This window comes from Dermacentor andersoni, chromosome 2, assembly GCF_023375885.2.
Source record: "Dermacentor andersoni chromosome 2, qqDerAnde1_hic_scaffold, whole genome shotgun sequence".
Lineage (NCBI taxonomy): Eukaryota > Metazoa > Arthropoda > Arachnida > Ixodida > Ixodidae > Dermacentor > Dermacentor andersoni.
This window is the reverse complement of record NC_092815.1, coordinates 35,042,571-35,061,457: the sequence shown is the minus strand read 5'-3', so window position 1 is coordinate 35,061,457 and position 18,887 is coordinate 35,042,571. Positions and strand designations below refer to the sequence as shown.

Below are 18,887 nucleotides of genomic sequence, written 5' to 3'. Positions count from 1 at the left end.
CACCACTCACAGGTGCTGTGCAATGCTCCCGCATTCTTCTGACGTTTCATTGAGATCGGACTGCTTTGTTTACAAAGGCTCTTTTAGCGTACCTAAAGTCTGTGCGGCAAGCTCTCCGAATTGTCCCATGCCTTTATAACTTCTAGGAAATTCTGCAATATATTCACTATGTTCTGTCAAAGTTTATTGTTTCTTTACATCTAGCACTATCTTCCACATATGCAATGTCGCCGCGTTCCTGCAAATTTCTATCCAGTTTCGACGTTAAGTGCTGTTTCAGTCGGTGCGGATTGGTTGTTCTATTTTTCTCGACAACGCCTTTTTTTTTGCAGGCTTTTTAGTTAGCGAGTAGCTATTCCCGTAGAAAAAACAACTTTTCCTTTAATCCTCAATCATTGGATAAATTCAGGTTATCCAGGTAAAGCTGACAAAACGTACACCAGTCAACGAAGTTTGTCATCCCAACTTCACAAATTAGACTGAGACGTAGCCTGCTGCCTAATTTGTTAAGTACGCGCGCTCCATACCTCCGCTATATTTTCTTAATCATGTTTTTCCTTCTTTGTTTCATTCGTGCCGTTCTTTTTTCTACATCCCTTAGTCGCTATGCAGATATGGACATGTGGACAGTCCGTCATGTGCTTCTTGTTGTTCCTGCGAGACATTTGAGCTCCTCATATTACAGTGTCCTGTTTTCACGCAACGGACGTCACTAGTGAGCGACTATATTCGACTAGGTATATAGTTTACGACTCGCCATCTTTTCCGGTATATGAGTGGTTCTGCATCTCATCGCGCCCTGCTTACTTTGCTACTAGAAACTAGCTTGGCTTCCTGTTTGTAAGGGACTTTGCGGGAGACGGAACCTTTTTGCTAAATGTATTTGTATTTTTTAGATTCTTTTGTAATTTATGTGACCTGCGTCTTTTATTTTTCTGTTGATGCGTGTATGTTCTGTTCCTACTTGCGCACTCTGTTCTTCGCTGTAACTTTACTTTTGTCTTTCTGGCCTACTTCTTTCCCCTTCACTTCCATTCCTCCTATCTTCACCTTCTTTTTCCATTCCCTCCTTCCTAAACAGAAGACAGGCGTTGCGCCCCTTTCAGTGGCACTGGCGTCCCGCAGGGCGGGGTTCTCAGCCCCGCGTTGTTCAACCTTGAAATAATTTCACTTGCCGAGGTTATTCCCCAGACTGCCAAGATTTTCGTACATTCTGACGACATATGTATCTGGGTCTTAGAAGTTACACGTCCTCATGTGCATGCACGGCTACAAAAAGGAGTGACTGTGACACCAACGAACTTGCGTGCTCAAAGCCTCAGAGTTTCGACCGAGAAGTGCGCCTGAGTAGCTTTTACCCACAAACCTGGTAGGTTTATATTGACCACCGAACAATTTCATATGCAAAATCTCAGTAATTCTTACGAGTTATTATTGACAAACACCTGTCGTGGAGCCCCCTTCATCTCACACTTAAAGAAGAGGCTTGCCTCTAACGCCCACACACTAAGGTTTCTCGCCAATAAAATCTGGGGTGCATTGGTGGCATCTATGCTTCAACTATACAGGATGATATTCCTGGGATACGTGCGATATAGCAACACCAGTGCTGTACAATGCTAACAAAACTAGCATTCGTGTCCGACAGAGTATTCAAGGCCAAGCCCTTCGAAGATGTCTGGGGCTACCTAGCTGCGCTTCAACCGTAGAAACAATTGCCATCGCCAGAGCCCACCCACTAACGACTTATATAGCTGTCGACTCACCCAGGCGAATGATCGCCATGTATCAAAAGTTCTGCAACCCCATTCTAGACACCAGCATTCTATGTCATTGAGATACTAGCCCGCAACAAGAACGCTATCTAGTCTTTGGTGCCTGAAAAAGCCTCCTGTGTACTTTGATGTTCTGGGCATTGCGAAGAAAGCTAGTCTGCCCTCCGCGGCTCTCAAGCAGATTACACAGCAGGCGTTCAAATCAGGCGAAGTTTATGACGTGTAAATTACGACCGACTGGTGTCCCAAATCAACGAAATTTGCCATTGCGTTTCTGAACGAGGACATTTATATAATCTTTCAGAGGCTGCCGGGAGATTGTGGCATCGTTGATAACCACCTCGCCGATGACGCTGTCTGACGTGCCCAGGCTGGAGAACCGACACTCGTTGTACTTATATTAAGAGTGGACGCGGCAAGAGATCTTCGCAATCTTGCACGTAACGTTACGTTGAGTCGCAGGAATACGCCACAGAACTAACTTTAAGGCTAACGAACCTTTCACGACGTTACGCCGCACCGCTGTGTCGGCTGTGTGTTTATCTTCGATGTTAAGGAAAGCTTCGGTGGTATATTTTCCCACCATAATATCATTTATTTAACAACAACAAAATCACAAAGACCAGCAAGTTATTTGGCACTGAGCTCCGATAGCCACCCCGTACCGATACTGGCCGCAGCATTTTGACGGCCGAGTCGAAGACATCCAAAAGTTAATCATCCCCATTACATAACTTCGGCATTTTCCCACTGTGTACAAGGTTCACGTTTTTCAATGCTTGGCAGAACCGAAGGAACTTCCTGTAGCGCTGGACAGCGTGCGCCTGCCCAATTTCTGATTCTCGCCAAGATGCGACAAAGACGAAGCACCAATACGGAAATTTCTATTACTGAAATTCTTTCTCTCGGGGCCTCCTCTATGGTGCAATGTCACAAGCATGCTCGCGCAGTCGGGGAAATGTTTTAACACAGCAAGCTGGACGAGTTGGTGACTGAACATATTCCTAGAGGTGGGCAGCGCAACCCGGACGAAGGACAAAAGGAAGTACACTATACGAGCGCAGACTAAAAACTGGTTTATTTTTAAAACAAGTGATTAAATATGCAGAGAATGTGATCGTGTGATGAAGTGACGCGTACAAGTGGTGAAAGGGTGTCAGCCTATGTTGTACTGGCATCGCATGTGTGTACTTCTACTCCTATGTAGTACTTGTATGTACTTGTGCTCGTATGTACTTGTATTTGTATCTTATACTTGCATCGTGTACTTGTATTGTGCACTTACTTTTGTCCTTCTCCGAGTGGCACTGCCCACCCCTAGGAAGGTGAAATGTTTCTTATTGTTTCAAAAAGCTTTTCTAGTTAAATTATTTATTATTCATCTAATTTCGCATGCCTTTCATTGTTCCTCAATTCAGTCACTTTCCTGGAATTACTAATCGCCTTCTGATTCCATATGAATCTCTGTCCATCCCAATAGTGGGTATGAGCCATTAGCAGAAGGCAAACAAAACCAAACAACCCAAATAAAGAAATGAGGGGCGTAATTTGAATAAATAACTTCTAGTCGAACAAGAAATATCTTAAATAAAATTTTTCGTGATTAAGATAGTTTATTGCGTCATCAGATGCGCTGCCAGGCAAATCTTACAAGCTGTACTTAAGTTCTTACGTGCAGGTTTAAACGTAGACCCGACTGAGCGTTATCACATTTTTGACGCAGTCCGTGGGGCCGTTACGCATGGTTTGCTGCTAAGCTGTTAAGAGCATCTTTCGCAGAAAATATTAGCCCTAGAGGCTTATATTTGAGTTAATACTTACGCCCATGAAAGCCAGCCATATGCTCTAAGAAAACATGCAGCGTTCCAAACATGAACAATTTTGACAACGTGTAAGAAACAAAGAAAACAATTATATCAAGTAATTACATTACAATCACGATTCTATTTTGTGTTGCCTAATGCTAGACCTAGTAGTCTGTTTCACGGAAAAATTGTATAGTATTGTCATATATATATATATATATATACATATATATATATATATATATACATATATATATATATATATATATATATATATATATAGAGAGAGAGAGAGAGAGAGAGAGAGAGGGGGGGGTTCAGCGAACACTTTCAAACATCTTTAAAAGGTGCTGGTGGCTGATATCACAATTCCAGTTCATGAACTGGTCTACTCGAAGCAGCGGACAATACTTGCAAAAAATTGAGATTCATAATCGTATAGTTACTAAAAAGTTACTAATTAAGCTTTTAACTAATTACACTATGGCCCATATTGCGAGTTACAAATTCTAGCCGTGGAGTTCGCAAGGCGGATCCACTTGGAACAAATATTCAAGATGACACCAGTTACGAGATATAAATTCCCGAACTTTGCGGAGAAATGCTGGCGTTCCAGTTAGTTTGTTAAGAAAACGTCGTTTCATGCACTGTAGCACACAAGTAACTGGAACGCCAATGCATTCCACCGCAAAGTTCGGGAATTTATATGTCGAAGCTGGTGTCGTCCTGAGAATTCGTTCCAAGTGGATCCGCCTTGCGAAATCCACGGCTAGAATTTGTAAATTTCAGCAATAATGTAATTAATAAAAAGTTAATTAGTAAGTTCTTGTTAATTAGTAGATTTTGCATATAGTTTCTTTTTTGCAAGTAGTGTCAGCCGCTTCGAGTAGACCGGCGCATAAACTAGAATTGAGCTATCTGCCACAGGCACCTTTTAAAAAATTTTGAAAGTGTGCGCTGAAACGACCTAGATATATATATATATATATATATATATATATATATATATATATATATATATATATATATATATATATAAACGGGTGTCTGCTGAACACGGTGGCCTTGAAGATGCTGTTGCTTGCCTGTCCGTGTATCCTTATCTTCCGCACAACCCTGCAATGACTAAGTTGAGACTCTGGTCACGATCACGGAGTAATTGATCACCATTATGAATCTATTTCTCTCTTAATCCAAACTGGCGCGCATCTCGCAGCCTCCCAAAACCGGAAACGCGCAATTCTGTAAACTCAGCTCGCCCGACGCTGGAGGCCGTGCACAGTACGTGGCCTCCAAGAGTGCAACGACGGCGAGCTTTTGCTACGTCGGAGGTGTCGGAGGCAACGCACAGCATAGGAACGTTTCGCAACATCCTCATAGACGGCAGCAGGGCTTTGGGTGGAGCCCCCTGGAGCCAATTGAAGGAAAAGAAGAGGGCATAGGCTATTGTGGGCATGAGTGAAGTATTGAAGCGCCGTCTGGACGACAACGGTCGATAAAAGCGGAAAGGAGTTCGCTCGCTTTCGGCAGATGGCGCAGCGTACTCTATGTCGAATCGGCGCGCGCGCAATACGAAACGTGAAGAACGTCCTTTTATCAATTTTAAAACGTTACTGCTTCCAGAATGTAACTGAAGGAATACACAAGCCTTCGGTATAGTGCTAGGCGTCGATCCCATCACTATACTTTCCCAGAATAGAAAAGCACTTATGAGCAGGGTTTCTCCTCCATAAATAAGGATCTCCTACGTGCGACACACACACACACACACACATACATACATACATACATACATACATACATACATACATACATACATACATACATACATACATACATACATACATACATACATACATACATACATACATACATACAAATGTAAAGCGCAAGAAAAAGGGAAGATGGGGTGCTGTTGTGCTACCGAGTAAACAAACTACTGTAGCTCGTCTACACTGGGCCAAAATGGATATTGCGGTTCGTAAAGCGCTGCTCGCATCTTATACACAGTTATCGCTGTTGAATTTAATTTCCGTCATTTTCTTCATGGCATCTTTATATAATATTTCTTCCTTTATATTTCCAGGAGGCATTTCATCAACTTACATGTCTGCTCTATAACTTCTTTTTTCGCCGCCCATTCTGTGCGCAACAGACAACGCATAAATCTGAATCTTCCAGTGGACCACTAATGAGCAGCGCGGATAATGCTCACCGACCACGTTGAGGTACCCGACCTGGTTCTTCATGGGGCGCGTGTTCACTTGGCACATATAGTAGCCGGTGTCGTCGGGCCGCACGTCACGGATCTCCAGCTGCCAGACGCGATGACCGGCGTGGCTCACTCGGATGCGCTCGTTCTGCACGATCACGTGCGTGTGCAGGGCCAGCAGTGTCTGCTTGTCCACGTTAAGCCACGCCACCTGCGCCGACAATGCAGCATGCGACTGGGCACGGTATTATGGGTCGACCACCTTCGCGGATACGGCTTTCAGTGGACTTGGCTGGCTAAGGCATCGAGAACGCTTGCGAACAAGTGAGGTTGTGCGCCAAACGTCAATGCACGCAAAAGTGAAAGCATTCCTCAATGTAACAGACGGAGCACGTGGTCCTTGTAGATACCTCATCATCACTCTCCGCATCACTCTACGCATGCCCTTGCAGGAGTAGATAGAAAAAACTATAGAATGAACGCTCAAGATAGTAGGCTACACAAGATTTTAGTATCTGGATTACAGACTTCCAGACCAATGGATTACTAAATAAGCTTGTTTAGCCGAGAGCGCGGGCTTGACAAGCTGATAATTTAGAAGAGTATGCAAAATTGAAGTGCTTGTGGTGACGTCGCATTAAAATTCCGGCATCTTCTGCCCGTGATGTCACAGATTATGGCAACAAGGCTAGTTCGTTTATGAACAGAAAGAAATGCACTACACAGAAGAAACTTAGTGAAAGGTCAATAAGAAAGGTTTCTGCTTCACATGACTATGTCAGTGGACAGGAGAATGTATGATCGACCGGGGGTGATGTCTAGGCTTCAGCTTTTTTTTTTTATGGGCTTTTACGTGCCAAAACCACTTTCTGATTATGAGGCACGCCGTAGTGGAGGACTCCGGAAATTTCGACCACCTGGGGTTCTTTAATGTGCACCTAAACCTAAGCACACGGGTGTTTTCGCATTTCGCCCCCATCGAAATGCGGCCGCCGTGGCCGGGATTCGATCCCGCGACCTCGTGCTCAGCTGCCTAACACCATAGCCACTGAGCAACCACGGCGGGTGCTTCAGCTTCAGCTCAGTATCTGTCAAAAACACGTGCGTGTTGAGGAAGCAGTGAAAGTGGAACTCTCTAGAAGGTCTTAAAGTTTGGTCGTAGCCACAAACATAGTGGCAGGTTGCTAGTTATTTTAATCACCTTTTGTTAACGTGTTCACCGTGCTAATGTGTTTTTCCTTTAATAAATTGTATTCGTGAGCAAGGGCTTCCTGCCAGCTACGTAGAATATTGCCTGCGGCCAAGGACTTACGGTAATACGCTTGATGGACAATGACACATGACTCGCGTTAGTTCTGCAGGCGGTATTGAAGAAGTTGAGCAGTACAAAGTACATGGTCGTGTATCGACTTCCTTATCGTGGCGATGTGTCATCCTGTAGTGCTCTTACAAGCCATAAAGAACATTACCAGACAGAGGTACAATATACCTACCGTGTGGTTACCCAAATTTTCTACGACACACTTGAGTGCAGCATTCCGGCCAGCCGCAACTGTGAGGCTCGGTATTGGCTCAGGAAAGTACGGTTCGTCCTTGCTGATCAGTTCGTCTGAAGGAATGAAAAAAGGAAAGAAACACACAAGAATATGAATCGCATAATTTTTTTCCCCTAACCACAAAAATTTTGAAAGACATCCACTAGCCTGGATTCTTGCACCAACAAAATACGCGCTGATTGAATAATACTGATAACACTGTATTCAAATACAGCTGATTGAATAATATTGATAACACTGTATTCAATATACGGCTGATTGAATAATACTGATAACACTGTATTCAATATACGGCTGATTGAACGCGTGTGAGCGGTGCAATAGCGCACAATGATTTCACTTCTCAAATCTGCATGAAAATTCTGCTGAATAAAATCAAGCCTTGCTTCGCCTACAACTGATGGTGGCTTCGATGGTAGCATAGAAGCGACGTCGATTGCAGCAGCGGAACTTCTGTATTTGCGCGAGCGAACAGATCTAAACGCATTCCAAAGAAACAGAATAAACCCTTTTAAATGCGAAACATTCTTTGGTTCATTCTTGGCCCTTAGGTAGCGAGTTAGGTTCCTGTCTCGCATCGCATTAATAAAAAAATGGCGCGTGACCCGCAGCGACATTGAAGTGCAATCATGCATGAATCTTGAAACCTATCATCGTGTAATTTATCTGTTTACCGACTCCACCTATTTCCTTCGAGCAGAAACTTTTGGCGTAATAGAAAAGTTTGACCCCATCCCGATGTCGAATACCTACATTAAACTATTATCAGCATCGATCTGGTATGGCGCCCTCCTCCTTGTGCTCATAGTGCAGTGAGGATGCGAGAATAGTGTCACGTGGTAGTGACGGTGAAGAAAGCAGCAAAATGCAAATGGCGAAACTAGTGATTTATTGGGCGTACCTGTGCCCTCAGAAATAGGCTAAGCTCAAAGCACAACGATAGCGGCGTATGCAGTCGGCGATCGTCGAAAATCTGATCTGCCGGTCAAGCGTGTCAGCTTTTATACATGGGCCATCGAAGGTTCTAGGGTAATCGCTGGTGCCCGCTTGTCTTACAGAAAATTCTACGCAATTCGCGTAGCACATGTAATCAGATTACACACGCTTGGATGACAACAGACAACGTGTAGAAACAACGATAACATTCGAGAAACTTCCGATACATGCGGCGCGTCCCTCGCTGAGCGATAAGATTTGTTAGATGGTGAAAAGCGGTCACTGGAAAAAAAAAAAAAAAAAAAAAACAAGTATCCGTGTCAATAGAACACTTCTTCCAGCCATGTCGCCGTTTTTCATCGTTAAGAAAACAAACTTTAGAATGATAATTTCATGCTGCTGGAGTGAATCTAGCCATTGTCGATATTCTATGTTTAGGAGCCTCTTATCCCGGACATTATCATAGTAATGTTTGTGCAGCTGTTGCGAGATTTGTAATTGAATCAGAAAGATTTCCTTGGTAAATTATTAAATTTTTATCTGTCTTCATTCTTTTTATCTGTTCACAATTTCGTAATAGTGCTTCTTTTTAGATTCAACTAATTATTTTCTTAACTCATCCGATTTTTGGCCAATCTTGGAGGCTAACAATCCGATTTTGGCCACTCTTGGAGGCTAACAAACAAACGCGAAATGCGAAAACACCCGTGTGCTTAGATTTAGGTGCACGTTAAAGAACCCCAGGTGGTCAAACTTCCCGGAGTCCTCCACTACGGCGTGCCTCATAATCAGAAAGTGGTTTTGGCACGTAAAACCCCATAATTTTAATTTTAACAAACAAACGAACGGAATCTCGAGCAGAGCACAGCAGCCTCGTGCTCTAACCATTAGGCCACGATCGCATTTTTTTTTCTTATTGCCGATTTCGACAAGACAAAGCAGAGTAAAAGTGTTAAAACGAGTCAGCCCATACGTCTCTCGTTCCAAAGCCAGCAGGCTCTTTGTACCACTCGACGTGTGCACCTCACGCCACTTCCTCGTATTCTTTCTTTGTGAGAGCTCGCGCTCTCAGGCGCCGTGTTAGACGGCACTATCTCCTGGACCAGCCCACTTTACTCAATACTTTCCTCATACCCCGGTACGCAGAAATTGTGCGACGTTATACCGACTTCATGATCGCTCAATTTAATCGTGGTTTAGCATTTCTTCGCCAAAGTACAAATGTCATCGTTGTCTTAACATAGACCACATGACATTGCCACATGTACGCACGATTGCATAACAGCTAGCTGCTGATGACGTCAAAATGTGCGTGTCCCTCTTTCTCTTACGTGCGTCCGCTACCTGTGTAGAAACCAACAATTGTGATGTCGTAAGCCCGCGTCGAACGCCCGCCGTACGGTCATCTTCATGGTAGTCGTCGTCGGGCTGCTGTCGTCACATGCCCGTACGCTCGCGACCCCACACACTATATACTCAATTTACACAAACGCGTTGGCCCACCTGCTATCGCTTTGCGGAACCAGAGACAGTGCTAGATAGTCAGGTACCTGAAAAATACTTCACGTAACATCGATTTCCAGAGTGCGTGGGATCTGGACAATTTTTATGTTTGTGCAGTCCTTCAAATATGTGTAGAACAAACTCTGGATTTTCAGACGACCTGCTAGCGCTCTCGTACATTGTTCACAGGTTGTTATTGGTTATTTTATTATTAAGCAGCATTCAAACTGTTCAGGCTGTGGGCAGCAACGCTTCTATCACGGCGAACGTCCCGCACCTTTTCTTTACTTAGAAATAATACATTATTTTGGTAGTTAAATGATTCCCAATTATTCTTTTTATACGCCTATTTTTTTACATGTGAACCGACATGTAATACATGTAAATAATATGTAATGGATGTTAATTAACATGTTTACACATGCTGCATGCCTGGACAGTGACGAAGTTTCTCTGACTTCTTGATTTCTTGTTACAGTGGATTTTACCGCTAACTAGTCTGTAATCCTTTACGACTGATAACACTTTTATTGTGACATAAATAATGACAACAATGTTCTGTTCATCCCCCCCCCCCCTTAATCTAATACCAACAGCCTTAGCTTGTTCAAAATAAAAATGAAAAGAAAACGCAAGCACTCGATCAGTTACGGCACCCCGCGCCCGCTTTCCTCCAATCCCAAATGCGCTTTCTCGAGCCTGATGTCCAGAATTGCCGATTGATGAAGACGCTGATTAGATAGGCTATTGAATCAGTGGCTGTTAAAGGAATGGTGTGCGGGTGAGTCGGCAGTCTATCGGTTAGAATAGCTTCGGAATGTTCATGTAATGGGGACATTAGGGACCATTCTAAACGTAGTGCCGACTATGCATTTGATAATATTGCGCTATCAGCTTATCACAACTTCTCACATGTCTTATCCAGAAAACTAGAAGAGTGAATGCGGAGGCTGGCAGCCAGTAATCAGCAAAAAGACGATTGGTGAGCAAGGTAGTGACTAAAGCTTTCCAAGAAGAAAGCCTCTACCTAAGCCAGAACATCTCCTAAAGATAAGTCATAAATGCACCTGCACTCCATGCGGTTAAACCGAAGAAGAGGCTATAAAAAGAGACAAGTGCTTTGATGTGCTAAAGTGCACCAGTATAGAGAAAACTCGGCGTTAGCGCTCGCATGCGCGAAGGTACACAAGAAAGCCCCTCCCTTCCTCATTCGTTCAGAGGTGCTTATGCTTCATTCAGAAACCTCGTTTTGCGTCCTACATCACTCTCATCTAACTTCTCTCTTCCTCGCTTTTTGCGTCATAAAAATTTGTTTGCCTACAAAACTGCTCTAAAGGTTTGCGCGTCTCGAGACGCCCAGCAATGAAATGCGACAGCGTCAGGCGTGGAGTAAGTAAACCACCACGTCATTGCGAGCCGCTTTTGACTTGCAAATTCATAGCGGCTCTAGGCGCAGCTGCCGGGGCTCCACAACTCGGAAGACTTCAGATAAACACCTCGGAGCCTCGCATCTCTTGGCTTGGTATCGCTGCATTGTCGTGGCAGGAGATGCAAAAGGAATGAACGAAGTGAGTCTAGAACTCCTCGCGATCTTCCGGAAAATTCATAAAAGGAGGAGGTAGGAAAAGTGCAGTTTGAACTAGGCGGTATATAACACACACGTAAAGCATCGCCTGCGGAACACAGGACATTTGCTTATTCGAAATGTTGTAATATGCGCATTTATTTTTCGGTTTTGCCACGAGCGAACGCTTATGCCATCCGGTGTGAAGAAATGAAAGTGACTCGAAGCGCTGTGGCATATTTATGCGAAGACACTAGAACACACAAGTCTTCCGGAGAAATATAGCAACGCGCTCATCACCTATACGCGGCAAGTTGGGTTTCGAAATGAAGATTCGACTGTGACGTAGGTCTGATTGTGTCGGTGACGTAGCACAGTGCGTGCCTAAACTGCATAATGCTGCTGAAAGACTCTTTAGTTTTACACTGCTGTCATTTTGCATTCTGTACTTGATGACATCTTAAAAACACTCACAAGAAAATTCCGTCAGCCCTTGCGGTTTGACATTTGGTTGGTAATACCCCACCTTCGTTTCTCAAAAATAAAATTAGCATTTTTGTTATTGTGATCGGAGAATAAAAAAGGCTAGATAATCACTTTATTGGCGAACCTTGCCTATGTACTAAATTTTTCTATCGTTGTTTTGGTTCTGACACTCTGAACAGAAAGCGTGTCTGGCCTCTCACATGCACCGGTATTACAAGGCGAGAAACGGTAGGAGGTGGGGTTATTTATTTACTGTCGTTCGTCTCGCCTGTTGTCACTCTCACGTTACTTTTACTTTCTCGCAAGTTTGCTATCTTCAATTATAGTATAGCCCAAATAACCGCCACCCACATGTTCAATAGAAGAGAGTCAACGACGTACCAGCCCTGCCCTGCATTTCTGCCTGCATGGGCATTGTAAGCTTGTAGTCGTTTACCGCCTTCGCTAACGTTGTACGGATAACTTATTTGGTTTAGTGTACGTCCTGAAGCTTGCTAATGGCCTCACCCCTCTGTCCCAAAAGAAGAAGATAGGAGCGGAGAAAACACGTGTTTATTGCGAAAGGTCGAAAGGTCGCAAAAGATGTCTGATACTTGTTGCTGTTGCCTTCTACATAGCGCTCCTGGAAGGGAGAGAAGGAGAAAGAAAGGAGTATGACGTGTGACGACGTGGACACAGAGTATAGGAAAGCGTCGGGTAGGGTTGCTAGATGGCGCTTTGTTTATTCACTCCTGCTGTGCGCCCTAGCCATCGCAACGTGGGAACGCCCACGACAGCGGCATGTACTGACCTCGTCAGGACTAACTGAAACACGTGAGACGCAAACGGTAGCGCGCCACTCGTCATCCACCGATAGTCGCGAGCAACTTCAGAGACTTTATTCCCACGTGCTGCTCCGCTCGTACCGTCCTGCATTCCCAATAACTTCTGAGAACCTCAGGATTGCAGTACGATAGGATGGACGCTTTGAGTGGAGCTTTCTCTCTCTCTCTCTCTTTTTCTCTTTTACTTTTCTTTTCTTTCTTTCGTTTATTTTACGCTAGCTGTTATGGGCTCACTCCTCTGGTCGTTTCGGTGTCCACCGGTGTCCGCCGCCGTCCATGGCTGAAATTCCAAAATCCTTTGCGAGAAGATTACACAGAAATAGAAATAACGAAAAAATTCGCACTTTATCGCGAGGATTCGGAGTTAAGACCAACGTAGTGTCAGTCCAGTGTCCTACCTCTCAGCCACCCCGCTTATCTTTCCTTTGACGGTATTTGTTTAAGGCCCAAATTACTATTGCGGAAAGCATATACAAGCGACCCAATGGCTCTATTTCAGTCTAGTATACGTCACAAAAAAGAAATGTAACCGATTGTAATTAAAATTACTTCATTCAAAGTGTATTTCACTGTAGTAACAAATTTTATCTCTGTGAAAGTAACTGAACAATTATTAAAATGTTTTCACATAATTTTACGTTACTTTCCTCTGTACCTTTATTAACATTGCACAAATTCAGTAAATAGGACGAGTTGGCCTGGCTTTTTCAGCGTGCCTTGCGCAGCAGTTCATAAGCTGCTTATATTCACTAACAATTGTATTTCAACATTTTTGTTGGCCAACTTCCCTCGTTTTCTTGCGAAGACATTATTGGTGAGAATGAAAACTCGCTATAGATTTGTGCTCCGGAGTTAAGGGTGATGTAACTTTCGAACCACGGAAGCAGAACTGCAAGTGAAGAGCAAAAAGCTTGGACATACGGAGGGTACAACACGTGTTGTACCCTCCATCTGTCCCTGTTTCTTGCGCTTCACTTGCAGCATGTCGTACCAACCAGAACGAATTTCTGCCTTTCCGAAGCAGAAATCAGCAAACAAGGTCATGGAAAAAATCCAATGACAATAGAAAAACTAAAGTCTAAATTCATTGAAGATGACCGTTATGACGTGGTGGCACTCGCGCCGCCGCATAGAAAAGTGAAGTCATCGCGAGATGTAGAAAGCACTGCCAAGTATACTGGCAGCTTGACCGGCCGTTAAGTTGAGAACAGCATTGGAACCTGCATCTGCCGGTCTCACTATGCGCACCCGCGAAATTGCGGCCTAACATGATCGCGGGTGCCTCCACTGTAGTTCCCACCAAATTCAAGTACTCAAAATAGCCAACAAAGTTACTACTTACTTATAATTTATTACAGAAGAAGTAGTTCAACTACAGTTAGTGTTACCACGAAAACAAAGTAATCGGTAAATTACAAAATTACCAAAAAATCAAATTTATTACAAGAAATTATCACACATAATTCGTTACATACGAGTCTTGTCTCTTCTACTTTCACGGCGACGCTGACAGATACACTGAGTGCCAGAAAGTTTCTATTCATTTTTAAAACGTGCTACTTACGTGACGGCCGACCTTCACAAGAAACATTAAAATGGTGGTAAAGACAAGCGCCTTACAGACGGCGAATATCAATCTGGACAAAACTGAATTTGAGAGCATCCTTCAGTTGGGCGATCATAGAAACAAAATGAGTTGCTGAGAAAATTACAGGTTCGAAATTTCGCTCCAATATGTGTGTCTTCCAAACGTTATGCATTCCATGAGTAAAAACATAACAAAGGGCGCATCGGCAGAACTAGCTAGCACCGGATATCGCATGTAATGAGGATTTCGATCAAGGACTTCTTTAAGAGTTCGTTGAAGCACGTCCCAAAGTAACATGGCATTTCTGCAGCTTACAAAACAACGTTCACTTGTTTGCGGTAGATCCCACAGCCAGTATGCCATTGACATGGCGGCGAAGAATATTGATCCTGGAAAGCGCGATCACGCCAGCAGCTGCCATGATGAGCCAACGCCCGCTCAGCAACATTGTACTGGATAGAGCTGGCGTACGGGCCCTCTTAGTGCACCAGCCAGTCGCCTTCGCAGAACTTGCTCTTATTATTGGATCCAAAAACTAGTTCATACTCATTACGGGGTATGGATAAAGAAGCAGTTGGTTTCACATGTGGTTTTATTATGACTTTAATCAAAAAGTCACAGTTTCGCCCGACAGGCGAAGCACTGATTGCGATAGCAAATTATTAGACGGCTATACGAAGCAAGATTAGTCGTTTTATCAGCTGCAGAAACGTCTGTAAACATTCGCTTACTAACTAAATCAACGAGCACGTTATTACGCGCGCGCAGGCGACCACGAACACATCTCCGTAGACACTCGCTGTCAAAACGCTTGCGTGATGAAGTGCGGCAGCCGCGGCGAGCGCATTCCCATTCGTGCCGCTTCTCGCTTCGATGCCAACTAGACACACGAGAACACAGTGACCACGAATTCATCAGCTATCTCATGTCTGCTATAGTCTTCAAACCCAGTGCAGATGCCTCCAAGATAGGACGCCCGCCGGAGCTGGAGTAGAAGGACATGCTCACATGCGCGTTAACCGCCTCGCGCCCCCCCCCCCCTCCCCGTCCTAGCTCACGCACGTCTTCCCGCTCGACTTCTTGCTTGCGTAAGAAGACACCGCTGCATCAAGACGCCATCCTTCTTGGCTCATCCTCCCAAGATTTCGCTCCCACCTACAGCACACGGCGTGCGGCCGCGATGTTATCGAATTTGTACTTTATACGGATAATCACGGCAACCCGGACGACGAAAATTTGCCTGGAGTGTCTATATAAATGCTATAGCAATAAAACAAATTTTGCATGGCGGATCGAGCGTGGGCTAAATAAAGACAACTTCAGAAAGGCATCGAAAATGGCCCAAAATAAGGTTATCTAAAGTCCTTCTGTGTAAAATGTCAATAATTCAGGGCGTCTGCTTCGTCTTCATTAGTCGTCTTTATTCTAGCACTCCGCTTTCTCTAATGCTCGCTGGATAACGCTGACGTCACTTTGACGTTTTAAAGCATAGCGGGAAGCCTGTTATGGAGGTACCCCAAATACAGATTTAAGAGGAGTACGACAAATCCAGAAATAAGAAGCTAGAGGCTTGCTTTAGTAGAGGCCAGTGGAGTTAAAGAAATGAGTTCTTACGTGCCCAGACCCCAATGTAATTATGAAGCATGCTATGGTGAGGGACCCCAGGTTAATATTTACCACCTAAGATCCTTTAACGTGCTCCTAAATCTAAGTACATGAGTGGCTTTGCATTTAGCTCCCATCGAAATGCGGCTGCCATGGTTGTGATGGAACCAGTGACCTCGAACCCAGTAGTTCAACGCCGGAACCTCTGGGTTACGGCGACGTGTGCGCGACCAGTGGCTAACTCCGAATAGGCAAGAGGGGTAAGCAAACCGAGTCTTTCCACTTCAGCACCGGGAGGCGCAACTTCCGCAAACGAATACGACCCACACTTTTTTTCCTTCTGAAAAGATGACTGTTTGCTCGCACTTGCGAATGTTCAATCAAACAAACAACGCAGAAAATAGTCTAAGGCTTGTTGCGCGTTACATTTCACCAGCCACTGCTTCGCGTTACGGGCAAAACTAATTTTTCTCTGGCCTCTGGTCATACAACTCATCTGGACAGAACGAAAGACAGCCGTTTGTAACGATCGACGTTAGCCCTAATTTGTTGACCCTCGCGAGCGCCGAGAACGACTAAGTGAAAGAAGCTTGTACTTAAAGCTGACGACTGCATAAGCAATTTGATGTATAACCTCGTGCGTCAAACTTAATCTTTTAGTGTATTTATTTGCCTTTCAAAGATCACACAAAGACGAGGTAGAGAAATAAACGCAAGATGCTTCCTTATTTCTTTTCCCCCCGTTTCATAATATTTTGTTAAGCATTTCCTCCTGCCATTCGCTCTGTAGTCCACCTATATTCAAGATTGCAGTTGTCTATTTTGGGACGCCAAAATAAGTTATACGCAGACGTTTTATGTCTGTAACTGGTGTACCTAACCAAGCGAACGTTTGGCAAATTACTGGTAGACGGCACGTTAATAATCTTTATAGTTACCTATATTCAGTGTATATATATATATATATATATATATATATATATATATATATATATATATATGAATTATAACGAACTCACTGATACGTCGGCGTTGTCAACATAAACAGCTGCTCGGACAAGGGAGAAAGAGACTACAAGGCTGTTTTTTGTTTCTTAACTCATGGTCGTGTCTGTGGTGTTGTCATGCTGCATTAATGCATGTGTGTCTTTGCCTATAGTGAGCGTCAAGCTGCTGGACGCAGAGTGATGAAACATTATACTTCCCTGTAATATCCTGTGTGAGCTGTGCGAGTCGCTTGCTTCTTTTTCGGTTTCAAGTGATAACAGTACAGAGAAGGGGAAGAAAATAACAGAAATAAAAAGAGAAAACAGAAGAACAACAGAAAGGAAGACGAGAAGATCGCAGTGGCGGAAAGCTTGACAGTGGTTTGAACAGCACCTATCGAAGGCCTGTCAGAAGTTAAAGATCTAGAGGCACAAATCACAACATAAAGGCAGATAGACGGAAGCCCACTGTGGATACACAGAGGCAGAGAGAGAAATAAACCAGGCCGGCGTGCCCAGACAGGCCAGAAAACGTTTCGACAGATGGATCTACCTTTATTAAAGTTGACGTGGTTTATGGAGTAACTTACAGGCTATCTATATAAACAGAAAAGGCCGAACGGCTGTTGTCGGCAACGGACAGCTAGTCTGCACCTTTTTATATTATATACAATGTGTATTCCATTACGCACAAAAGATGACAAGAACACCTTTGGAAAAGATAAGTCCACCGATTGAAACGCCTTTCCGCCTATTTGATGCACCTCGCATGGGTTCATTGTGGAATACGAGGGTGTTGCAACAGTGAGAAAAAGTGTTGCAATAAAATAAGAAGACGAAACCACGCTCGTAGGCACTGGCACGCTTTCGGCATATCGGACATAAACCGTAGGATGAACGGACAACGATAACAAGTGCTGGCACGCTGCTTCAACCCACTCATTTACCAGGTTACAACGTTGCCAGGCCATGCAAGGTGTGCTGTGAGAGCGGTGCATAGTGTAAGAAGGACCCTGCAATGCTTTCGCAAGTCTCGCTGGCAACTGGTGTTGCAACATTGAAAACATGGCCGGAACAACCGAGAAGATAAAAATATTATACCCGTCCTTTTCAGCCGTGTCGTCACGCGTTCACTGACATGGCAGCGTTGTACAGCGACTTTCAGTGATGGTAATTGCCTTAACGGTGCCATAGAGGTTTTTAGTTTTTGGTTCGAAACAGACTGCTATTTGCTTTCATCTGCGTGCCTTCAGATAAGACGCTTGTCATATGGTGTATTTTTAGAGTGGAGCTGTATATGTCTGCCCTCCCCTACATCTTCAAGCTAAGCTTGTATTGGCTCACAAGTTTCCGTAGCGATATAGTTATGCAAAAACTCAGTTGCTCCCAGAGCAGAGCAGCTGTGGGAAAGGACGGTTTGATGAACGGACAGTTGCGCCGGCACCGGAAGGTGAGTCATTAGCAAGGATTCCAGCTGCATATGCACGTGCTCACGCCGCGCCCGCAACCAATCGGAGCCGTTTCGCTTCTGCCGGGGAGGAAAAGGGCAGGAAGGTTTCGCGCGCGCTGCGTGGGCTGCGTTTCCGTTCACTTCATTTCCGGAAAACGGATGGGACGGCCACACGTTGTGCGTCCCCCCGAGGAGCTGGCAGCCTTCGACGAGCGGCGCCGTGAATTCGCCCTAGAAGGGGTTAGCGTCTGCGCGCCGATCCAGCCGTTAAGGCCTAAATACAGTCCGACGTAGTGTAAGCGTGGGCACACGTTATGTCACGTTGGCGAGAACAACAGCGTCAATAGTTCAGTCGAAGTTTCGACGCACTGGCGCCTCCAACGTAACCGGACGCCGCCAACGTGCTCCGACGCACCCGTCGTCTAACGACCCTCGCCCGCGCGACGATAAAGTCGACTGTAAGCGCGCTTTTAAAATCGCTTGAGCCCAGGCATTCCAACAGCAACGAGAAGAGGACCCCGAACTGAGGGAGCAGAAGACCCAAGCGATCCGGCAATGTTACCTGAGGGTTAGTTAACCTGACGAAGGTCAGGTGCA

At 44.6% G+C, this 18,887-nt stretch overlaps 1 protein-coding gene across 1 annotated transcript in view; it reads right to left on the bottom strand.

Moving 5' to 3' along the window:
• Window positions 1-18,887, bottom strand: part of LOC126542475 (titin-like) — a 221,690-nt gene that overhangs the window by 61,249 nt on the left and 141,554 nt on the right. Inside the window, exons 5-6 of the mRNA XM_055077276.2 lie at window positions 7,286-7,401; window positions 5,796-6,003 (exon numbers count right to left, since the gene is read on the bottom strand). Coding sequence (XP_054933251.1) covers window positions 5,796-6,003; window positions 7,286-7,401 — 324 coding nt within the window. The remainder of the gene's footprint in view (window positions 1-5,795; window positions 6,004-7,285; window positions 7,402-18,887) is intronic.